This window comes from Macaca fascicularis, chromosome 8 (assembly GCF_037993035.2).
Source record: "Macaca fascicularis isolate 582-1 chromosome 8, T2T-MFA8v1.1".
Lineage (NCBI taxonomy): Eukaryota > Metazoa > Chordata > Mammalia > Primates > Cercopithecidae > Macaca > Macaca fascicularis.
Window position 1 is genome coordinate 83,834,711 of NC_088382.1, and position 11,869 is coordinate 83,846,579.

At 42.1% G+C, this 11,869-nt stretch overlaps 1 protein-coding gene across 8 annotated transcripts in view; it reads left to right on the forward strand.

Annotated features, from left to right (window-relative positions):
- Positions 1-11,869, forward strand: part of LY96 (lymphocyte antigen 96) — a 111,931-nt gene that overhangs the window by 24,677 nt on the left and 75,385 nt on the right. For all 8 annotated transcript variants that reach the window (XR_010577349.2, XM_065519375.2, XM_065519376.1 and 5 more), the window contains one exon: positions 10,947-10,999. Coding sequence is in view for 7 of the 8 variants with exons in the window: in XM_065519375.2 (XP_065375447.1) it covers positions 10,947-10,999 (53 nt within the window). In the remaining variant the exon portion in view is untranslated. The remainder of the gene's footprint in view (positions 1-10,946; positions 11,000-11,869) is intronic.

The following is an 11,869-nucleotide window of genomic DNA, read 5'->3' on the forward strand; positions in this document are numbered from 1 at the left end:
GGAGAGGAGAGCCTAAGAAGGGGTTCTGTTCTCCCTCGCCCTTCCTAAGTTCCCTCTTGCCTTCTTCATTGTGGGCAAAGCTTCAAGCTAACTTCCTAAGAAAAGAATGGAAGGGTCCATTCCAAGATGGCCGAATAGGAACAGCTCTGGTCTGGAGCTCCCAGAGTGATTGACACAGAAGATGGGTGATTTCTGCATTTCCAACTGAGGTACCTGGTTCATCTCATTGGGACTGGTTGGACAGTGGGTGCAGCCCATGGAGGGTGAGCCGAAGCAGCACAGGGCATCGCCTCACCCGGGAAGTGCAAGGGGTCAGGGGATTTCCCTTTCCTAGCCAAGGAAAGCTGTGACAGACTGTACCTGGAAAATTGGAACACTCCTGCCTTAATACTACACTTTTCCAGTGGTCTTAGCAAACAGCACACCAGAAGATTGTATCCCGCACCTGGCTCAGCAGTGAGCCTTGCTCACTGCTAGCACAGTAGTCCAAAATCGAACTGCAAGGCAGCAGCCTGGCTTGGGGAGGGGCGTCCACTATTGCTGAGGCTTGAGAAGGTAAACAAAGTGGTGGGTAGCTCGAACTGGGTGGAGCCCACCGCAGCTCAACGAGGCCTGCCTGCGTCTCTAGACTCCACCTTTGGGGGCAGAGAATAGTTGAACAAAAGGCAGCAGAAACTTCTGCACACTTAAATGTCCCTGTCTGACATCTCTGAAGAGAGCAGTGGTTCTCCCAGAACGGTGTTTGAGCTCTGAGAACGGACAGACTGTCTCCTCAAGTGGGTCCCTGACTCCTATGTAGCCTAACTGGGAGACACTTCCCAGTAGGGGCTGACTGACACCTCAGACAGCTGGGTGCCCCTCTGAGACAAAGCTTCCAGAGGAAGGATCAGGATCAATATTTGCTGTTCTGCAGCCTCTGCTGGTGATACCCAGGCAAAGAGGTCTGGAGTGGACCTCCAGCAAACTCTAACAGACCTGCAGCTGAGTGTTCTGACTGTTAGAAGGAAAACTAACAAACAGAAAGGAATAGCATCAACATCAACGAAAGGGACATCCACACCAAAACTCCACCTGTACGTCACCATCATCAAAGACCAAAGGTAGATAAAACCACGAAGATGGGGAGAAACCGGAGCAGAAAAGCTGAAAATTCTAAAAACCAGAGCGCCTCTTCTCCTCCAAAGGATCACAGCTCCTCGCGAACAACGGAACAAAGCTGGATGGAGAATGACTTTGACAAGTTGACAGAAGTAGGCTTCAGAAGGTCAGTAATAACAAACTTCTCCGAGCTGAAGAAGGATGTTCGAAACCATCGCAAGGAAGCTAAAACCCTTGAAAAAAGATTAGATGAATGGCTAACTAGAATAAACAGTGTAGAGAAGACCTTAAATGACCTGATGGAGCTGAAAACCATGGCATGAGAACTTTTGCGATGCATGCAGAAGTTTCAGTAGCCGATTCGATCAAGTGGAAGAAGGGGTATCAGTGATTGAAGATCAAGTTAATGAAATGAAGTGACAAGAGAAGTTTAGAGGAAAAAGAGTAAAAAGAAATGAACAAAGCCTCTAAGAAACATGGGACTATGTGAAAACGCCAAATCTACCTTTGTTTGGTGTACCTGAAAGTGATGGGGAGAATAGAACTAAGCTGGAAAACACTCTTCAGGACAGTATCCAGGAGAACTTCCCCAACCTAGCAAGGCAGGCCAACATTCAAATTCAGGAAATACAGAGAACACCACAAAGACACTCTTTGAGAACAGCAACCCCAAGACACATAGTTGTCAGATTCACCAAGGTTCAAATGAAGGAAAAAAATGTTAAGGGTAGCCAGAGAGAAAGGTTGGGTTACCCACAAGGGAAGCCTATCAGACTAACAGTGGATCTCTTGGCAGAAACTCTACAAGCCAGAAGAGAGTGGGGGCCAATATTCAACATACTTAAAGAAAAGAATTTTCAACCCAGAATTTCATAATCAGTCAAACTAAGCTTCATAAGTGAAGGAGAAATAAAATCCTTTACAGACAAGCAAATGCTGAGGGATTTTGTCACCACCAGGCCTGCCTTACTAGAGCTCCTGAAGGAAGCACTAAACATGGAAAGGAACAACCAGTACCAGCCACTGCAAAAACATGCCAAATTGTAAAGACTATTGATGCTAGGAAGAAACTGCATCAACTAATGGGCAAAAAGACCAGCTAACATCATAATGACAGGATCAAATTCACACATAACAATATTAACCTTAAATGTAAATGGGCTAAATGGTCCAAATAAAAGACACAGACTGGCAAATTGGATAAAGAGTCAAGATCCATCAGTGTGCTGTATTCAGGAGATCCATCTCATGTGCTGAGACACACAGGTTCAAAATAAAGAAATGGAGGAAGATCTACCAAGCAAATGGAAAGCAAAAAAAAGAGTAGGTTGCAATCCTAGTCTCTGATAAAACAGACTTTAAACCATCAAAGATCAAAAGAGAAAAAGAAGGCCATTACATAATGGTAAAGGAATCAATTCAACAAGAAGAGCTAACTATTCTAAATATATATGTAGCAAATACAGGAGCACCCAGATTCACAAAGCAAATCCTTAGAGACCTACAAAGAGACTTAGACTCCCACACAATAATAATGGGAGACTTTAACACCCCTTTGTCAATATTAGACAAATCAACAAGACAGAAGGTTAACAAGGATATCCAGGATTTGAACTCAGCTCTGCACCAAACAGACCTAATAGACATCTACAGAACTCTCCACCCCAGATCAATAGAATATACATTCTTCTCAGCACCACATCGCACTTATTCCAAAATTGACCACATACTTCCAATTGGAAGTAAAGCCCTCCTCAGCGAATGTGAAAGAACAGAAATCACAACAAATTGTCTCTCAGACCACAGTGCAATCAAATTAGAACTCAGGATTAAGAAACTCACTGAAAACTGCACAACTACATGGAAACTGGACAACCCACTCCTGAATGACTACTGGGTAAATAACGAAATGAAGGCAGAAATAAAGATGTTCTTTGAAACCAATGTGAACAAAGACACAACATACCAGAATCTCTGGGACATATTTAAAGCAGTGTGTAAAGGGAAATTTATAGCACTAAATGCCCACAAGAGGAAGCAAGAAAGATCTAAAATCAACAACCTAACATCACAATTAAAAGAACTAGAGAAGCAAGAGCAAACAAATTCAAAAGATAGCAGAAGGCAAGAAATAACTAAGATTAGAGCAGAACTGAAGGAGATAGAGACAAAAACCCTTCACAAAATCAATGAATCCAGGAGCTGGTTTTTTGAAAAGATCAACAAAATAGATAGACCACTAGCAAGATTAATAGAGGAAAAGAGAGAAGAATCAAATAGATGCAATAAAAAATGATAAAGGGGATATCACCACTGATCCTACAGACATACAAACTACCACCAGAGAATACTATAAACACCTCTACACAAATAAACTAGAAAATCTAGAAGAAATGGATAAATTCCTGGACACATACACTCTCCCAAAATTAAACCAGGAAGACCTTGAATCCCTGAATAGACCAATAACAGACTCTGAAATTGAGGCAATAATTAATAACCTACCAACCAAAAAAAGTCCAGACCCAGATGGATTCACAGCCAAACTCTACCAGAGGTACAAAGAGGAGCTGGTACAATTCCTTCTGAAACCATTCCAATCAATAGAAAAAGAGGGACTCCTCCCTAACTCATTTTATGAGGCCAACATCATCCTGATACCAAAGCCTGGCAGAGACACAACAAAAAAAGAGAATTTTAGACCAATATTCCTGATGAACTTAATGTGAAAATCCTTAATAAAATACTGGCAAACCGAATCCAGCAGCACATCAAAAAGCTTATCCACCAAGATCAAGTTGGCTTCATTCCTGGGATGCAAGGCTGGTTCAACATACACAAATCAATAAACATAATCCATCATGTAAACAGAACCAAAGACAAAAACCACACGATTATCTCAATAGATGCAGAAAAGACCTTCGACAAAATTCAACAGCCCTTCATGCTAAAAACTCTCAATAAACTAGGTATTGATGGGACATATCTCAAAATAATAAGAGTTATTTATGACAAACCCACAGCCAATATCATACTGAATGGGCAAAAACTGGAAGCATTCCCTTTGAAAACTGGCACAAGACAGGGATGCCCTCTCTCACCACTCCTATTCAACATAGTGTTGGAAATTCTGGCCAGGACAATCAGGCAAGAGAAAGAAATAAACGGTGTTCAATTAGGAAAAGAAGAAGTCAAATTGTCCCTGTTTGCAGATGACATGATTGTATATTTAGAAAACCCCATCATCTCAGCCCAAAATCTCCTTAAGCTGATAGGCAACTTTAGCAAAGTCTCAGGATACAAAATAATGTGCAAAAATGACAAGCATTCCTATACTCCAATAACAGACAAACAGAGAGCCAAATCATGAGTGAACTCCCATTCACAATTGCTACAAAGAGAATAAAATACCTAGGAATACAACTTACAAGGGATGTGAAGGACTTCTTCAAGAACTACAAACCACTGCTCAATGAAATAAAAGAGGACACAACAAATGGAAGAACATTCCATGCTCATGGATAGGAGGAATCAATATTGTGAAAATGGCTATACTGTCCAAGGTAATTTATAAATTCAATGCCATCCCCATCAAGCTACCAATGACTTTCTTCACAGAATTGGAAAAAACTACTTTAAAATTAATATGGAACCAAAAAAGAGCCTGCATTGCCAAGACAATCCTAAGCAGAAAGAACAAAGCTGGAGGCATCACGCTACCTGACTTCAAACTATACTATAAGGCTACAGTAACCAAAACAGCATGGTACTGGTACCAAAACAGAGATATAAACCAATGGAACAGAACAGGGGCCTCAGAAATAATACCACACATCTGCAACCATCTGATCTTTGACAAACCTGACAAAAACAAGAAGTGGGGAAAGGATTCCCTATCTAATAAATGGTGCTGGGAAAACTGGCTAGCCATATGTAGAAAGCTGAAACTGGATCCCTTCCTTAAACCTTATACAAAAATTAATTCAAGATGGATTAAAGACTTAAATGTTAGACCTAAAACCATAAAAACCCTAGAAGAAAGGTTCTTCTAGGCAATATGATTCAGGACATGGGCATGGGAAAGGACTTCATGACTAAAACACAAAAAACAACGAAAGCCAAAATAGAAAAATGGGACCTAATTAAACTAAAGAGCTTCTGCACAGCAAAAGAAACTCCCATCAGAGTGAATAGGCAACCTACAGAATGGGAGAAAATTTTTGCAATCTACCCATCTGACAAAGGGCTAATATCCAGAATCTACAAAGAACTTAAACACATTTACAAGAAAAAAAATCAAACAACCCCATCAAAAAGTGGGTGAAGGATATGAATAGACACTTTTCAAAAGAAGACATTCATACAGCTAACAGACACATGAAAAAATGCTCATCATCACTGGTCATCAGAGAAATGCAAATAAAAACCACAATGAGATACCATCTCACACCAGTTAGAATGGCGATCATTAAAAAGTCAGGAAACAGCAGATGCTGGAGAGGATGTGGAGAGATAGGAACACTTTTACACTGTTGGTGGGAGTGTAAACTAGTTCAACCATTGTGGAAGACAGTGTGGCGATTCCTTAAGATCTAGAACTAGAAATACCATTTGACCCAGCCATCCTATTACTGGGTACATACCCAAAGGATTATAAATCATGCTGCTATAAAGACACGTGCACACGTATGTTTATTGCAGCACTATTCACAATAGCAAAGACTTGGAACCAACCCAAATATCCATCAATGATAGACTGGATTAAGAAAATGTGGCACATATACACCATGGAATACTATGCAGCCATAAAAAGGAGGTGTTTATGTCCTTTGTAGGGACATGGATGATGCTGGAAACCATCATTCTGAGCAAACTATTACAAGGACAGAAAACCAAACACTGCATGTTCTCACTGATAGGTGGGAACTGAACGATGAGAACACTTGGACACAGGAAGGGGAACATCACACACCGGGGCCTGTCATGGGGTGGGAGGGATGGGGGAGGGATAGTATTAGGAGAAATACCTAATGTAAATGATGAATTAATTGGTGCAGCAAACCAACATGGCACATGTATACATATGTAACAAATCTGCACGTTGTGCACATGTACCCCAGAACTTAAAGTATAATAAAAAAGAAAAGAAAAGAATGGAAGGTATGAGCAAGATATGAGCTTTCTGGGCAGGTGCAGTGGCTCACGCCTATAATCCCAGCACTTCGGGAGGCCGAGGCGAGCGGATCACCTGAGGTCAGGAGTTCCAGACCAGCCTGGCCAACACGGTGAAACCCAGTCTCTACTAAAAATACAAAAGTAGACGGGTGTGGTAGCACATGTTTGTAATCCCAGCTACCCGGGAGGCTGAGGAAGGAGAATCACTTGAATGAAGGCAGACATTGTAGTGAGCCAAGATCCCACCACTGCACTGCAGCCTGGGCTACACAGTGAGACTCCAGTCTCAAAAAAAGAAAAACAAAAAAACAGCTTTCTAAGACAGACAAAACAATTGAAAAAGAGGTCTATCCAACAGAGGAGGTTAGAACTCCATCTGTCTACCTGACCTGCTAAGTGTTAAGACAGTCTCCCTAAATAGAAAACTAGGGGTTGTTCTTTTTTTTTTTGAAACAGAGTCTCGTCCTGTTGCCTAGGCTGGAATGCAATGGTACAATCTCGGCTCACTGCAACCTCTGCCTCCCTGGTTCAAGCGATTCTCCTGCCCCAGCCTCCCCAGTAGCTGGGATTACAGGTGTGTGCCACCATGCCCAACAAATTTTTTGTATCTTTAATAGAGATAGGATTTCACCATGTTGGCCAGACTGGTCTCGAACTTCTGACCTCATGATCCACCCGCTTCGGCCTCCCAAAGTGCTGGGATTATAGGCGTGAGCCACCACACCTGGTCTAGGGGTTGTTCTTAATTTCTTTCTCAAATCCTCAAGTCTCATCCATCTTCCTCCCCCACCCCTTCCACAAAGTTGACAGAGTTGGCTTCATGACCAGAGCCCAGGGCCCCATATACAGAAGGGCCCTGTGCTTGGGGTTTAATGCCCTGTGATCACAATCTTGAAATTCTTAATAATTTTATTTTCGAGTGTGTGTTTTGTGTAAGTGAAATCTAATGAGACGATGGGGTATGAACCCACCTTCCCTGGACTGGTTCTTGGTTCTCGCTGCCCACTTCCCTGCTGGCACCCTGGGATCCTCTCCCCTCTTCTGTCCAGTGCCACCTGCTAACCTCTGCTCCTGGTGAAATCCTGGCTACAGGGAGGGTCAGGATCTGGTGTGGGTGCCCTGCAGTATCTTGCGTGGGCATGACAGTGGCTGCCCTACCTTGGCTGGCAGCACCATGGCCCTGTTCAGCAGCTGACTAGTTGGGCACACCATCCCCTGTCCCACCCCAAAACAGGTAGTGTGTGGAGGTATTGCATGGAGATTGCAGTGCATTGAGAGTCACTGTTGAATAGCAGGTCTGTGGGAAAGAAAGGTACTTGCTTGGACTTCCTGCCCCTCACTGGCGCATGGGGCATCTGGCAGTTTGTGGAAGGAGGACCCTGACAGGCAGCTCTCAGGCCGAAGCTTGCACAGGAGCCCCCAGTCGTGGAGGAGCCCCTGGGTGTTTCTACACTCACCTGTGCTGCTTGCTGAGGGGGCGTTCCCTCAGGCTGTTCCATGCCTTGGAGACCTTCTCTTTCTCCGTTCAAACTTCCTGCCTCTGGCTTGTGTTAGTTTCCTCTGGCTGGCTCCGCTCGAGGCACCCCCTGGGGATAAGCAGGGAAAGACAAATTGTGTAATTTCAGTGATTCTACCTTGAAGTTAAATGCTTTGATATTTGCATTTAAAACTGGCATTGTATTATAAGAAGATGAATACTGAAATTCATACTAATAGTTTAAAATGTTCTCTTTATTACAAATGATATTAAATTGCAATAAAAACATTATGGCAAGTCTAGAGAGAGAAACACATAGAAGAAGGGCAAAGTTTTATGTTCTAGTAACTTTAACAGGTTTCCCCTATCTTTTGAATAAGCAGCCTCATATCGTCATTTTGTGCTGGGCCTTGCAAATTACGGATTTAATTATGTAATGATGTATTGCATTACTTTTCATGGCAAAAACTGCAATTACTTTTACACCAACCTAATAGTTGGTCCTGAAGCTGGGTACTGAGAATTAGATACTAGGAGCCAGATTCAAAAATGTCCAAAGCAAAACCCCTGTCCTCATGGAAATTACAGACTAGTGGAGAAAACAAGATCCTAATGAAGTAATAAAATAAAAAAAAGGAGAAAAATGAAATATGATTCAATTTGTGAAAAATATTCTCAAAGAAACTAGCAAGTTAATAAGATAGAGCCTATTATTGTTATTATATAATATATACATATATAACTAATATATTAATGCATTAATATTCACAAGGTATGAATATGTTATTATTCACAAGATGCCATTGGAAGGAGGGTCTAGAAGCGAGAAAGAATAATATTAAATGTTATAAGTAACATTTAGTGGTAATAATATTTAATAAGTGCTGTGTCCCAGGCATTGTTCTTAGCACCTAACATATATTAACTGGTATAGCCCTTGTGATAATTCTATGAGATACGTGTTATCACCCATCACTGTTTTACTGAGCCATAGAAAAATTAAGTGACTGGTCCGAAGTTACACACCAAGTAAAGGAGCTGAGATTCAAACCCAAGCAGTTCTGGCCCCAGGGCCATCACTCTTACGAAGATGTTATATTTATCCTTACTGCATCTTTCCCATTGCATATTGTATTTGGAATGGTTTCTTCTTATTATTTTGGGGGTCTTTTTTTGTTTTTTTAAAATTTTAATTTTAATTTAATATTTATTTATTTATTTATTTTGAGACAAGGTCTCCCTGTCACCCAGGCTGGAGTGAAGTGGTACAAACACAGCTCACTGTAGCCTCTACCTACTGGGCTCAAGTGATCCTCCCACCCCAGCCTCTCAAGTAACTGGGATTACAGGCACACGCCACCATACCCATCTTTCTTTTTTATATTTTGTACAGATAAGGATCAACCATGTTGCCCAGGCTGGTCTTGAACTTCTGAGTTCAAGGGATCTACCCTCTTCAGCCTCCCAAAGTGTTGTGATTACAGGCGTGAGCCACCGCTCACAGCTGGAATGGTTTCTTAAATATCTATATCTTCAATAGACTTTAGCTCTTTGAGAGAAGGGACAGAGTTGTACTACCATTGTCTTCCCAGGCCCTGGTGGGTAGTAGGCTTTCAATAAGTAGTTGTTGAATTGTTAAGTTTTGAATTGGATTGGCCTTGAATGAAAGATCATAAGATTATGAAGACATGATCACTTTACCGAGCAGAAGAAACACCTCAGGTATCAACTCCTTTAGTAAGGATACACCTGCCTAGGTGTGTTGGCTCATGTCTGTAATCCCAGCACTTTGGAAGGCCGAGGTGGGCAGATCACCTGAGGTCAGGAGTTCAAAACCAGCCTGGCCAACACAGAGAAACTCCGTCTCTACTAAAAATACAAAAATTAGCCAGGTGTAGTGGTGGGTGCCTGTAATCTCAGCTACTGGGGAGGCTGAGGCAGGAGAATGGCGTGAACCTGGAAGGTGGAGCTTGTAGTGAGCCAAGATCGTGCCACTGCACTCCAGCCTGGGCGACAGAGTGAGATTCTGTCTCAAAACAAAACAAAAATAATAATAATAATAATACACCCTTTATTTGCTTTAAAGAAAAAGCAAAAAGAAAAGAAAAAACAGTTGGGTGCAGTGGCTCATGCCTATAATCCCAGCACTTTGGAAGGCTGAGGTGGGCGGATAGCCTGAAGTTGGGAGTTTGAGACCAGCCTGGTCAGCATGGTGAAACCCCGTGTCTACTAAAAATACAAAAATTAATCGGGCGTGGTGGCAGGTGCCTGTAATCTCAGCTACTCAGGAAGCTGAGGCAGGAGAATCTCTTGAACCCGTAAGGCAGAGGTTGCAGCGAGCAGAGATCACACCATTGTACTCCAGCCTGGGCAACAGAGTGAGACTCCATCTCAAAACAAACAAACAAACAAAAACAAAAAAAGGATACACCCAGAAGTAAATAAATAAATGCTTATTTGTGAGACTAGAAGTATACATGCAGACATTATTTATTTACTTCTGAGAACAATATTATAGTTTTCGATTTAACTATTTATATTAAAAATATTTTTGGCCACTGTTTCTTTTGTTTGAGATTCAAAACATGTATTTCCATCTTTACCCCATCACATCACATTCACTACTTTGTTCTGACTAGAACAGTAGGGTGTGGATTTTCCTGCATTTTTGACTCTGTGCTCCACAGCTTGTGTGGGGCCAGGCCCATGGCTATGCACTTAAACAGAAGCTAACGTGAGCTTCTCAGTGGTGTAATTGGGAGGCGCTTCAGTATTCTGGCTGCCTCCAAAATATCTCATGTGTCTTTGGAAAGATTATTCTCTATTCTACTCAGCTTAATGTGCATCAATGTCTCTGAAAACTAGTTTAAAATACACATGTGTAACTTGGTCTGACGCATATTAGCACTAGCTTGTTCATCGTTTATTCATTATTGAGACCAGCAGATCTTAACAGTCTGTGTCCCCTAAGGGATAAGATAGGGGCAGGTGTACAGAGAGGCTGTAGGGGCAGGGAAAGGAAACCACAGGAGAACAGTAGCCAGGGTAAAAAAGGTTCATTATTTTTCTACAGTTTTGCTTGGGACTGCCTCTGTCAGTAGTTAAGTGTATGCCATAAAGGTGTACTCTATGCTACCAAGGAAAAATTCACCTAACCGTGACCAATAACGTCTTGTATTTTATATTTTGTTTGCAGAGACTGTGAATACAACAGTATCATTCTCCTTCAAGGGAATAAAATTTTCTAAGGTATTGTTCAATATTTATTTTGTATTGTCTAACCTTTAGCAGTAATAGACATGTTAAGCATTTGAAACAAGCAATTCACAACTTCTTCCTTTTTTTTTGAAATGGGATCTCAGTCTGTCACCCAGACTGGAGTGCAGTGGCACAATCTCTGCTCACTGCAACCTCCACCGACTAACCCCCACCCCAAGCAATCCTCATGCCTTTGCCTCCTGACTAGCTGGGACTACAGGTGCGTGCCACAATGCCAGCTAACATTTTGTATTTTTGGAAGAGATGCAGTTTCACCATGTTGCCCAGGGTGGTCTTGAACTCCTGAGCTCAAGCAATCCACTCCGCTTAGCCTCCCAAAGTGCTGGGATTACAGGTGTGGGCAGCTATGCCCAGCTGACAATTTCATGAATAGCAATTCAAGATTAAGATGTTAAGGTTTTTTCCTTCACTTTTATTTAGAATTAGCTTTTTTTTTTTTTTTTTTTTGACTGAATCTTGCTCTGTTGCCCAGGCTGGAGTGAAGTGTGTTCTGGGCTCACTGCAACTTCCGCCTCCCAAGTTCAGGTGATTTTGTGCCTCAGTCACCCGAGTAGCTGGGATTACAGGCACATGCCACCATGCCCAGCTAATTTTTTAATTTTTAGTAGAGATGGGGTTTCACCATGTTGCCTAGGCTGGTCTCAAACTCCTGGCCTCATGTGATCCACCCACCTCTGTTCCTGGACCAAACTGAGGGTCAGGCTGCCATTTCTTGCAGCCCAATAACAAGATGCAGATGAACTGGGGAGGAAGAGAGCTTTCATTTCTGTAACTGGTTACAGGGAGAAGGTCTGGAAATTATTGTCAGACCAACTCAAAATTACAAATCTTTCAGAGTTT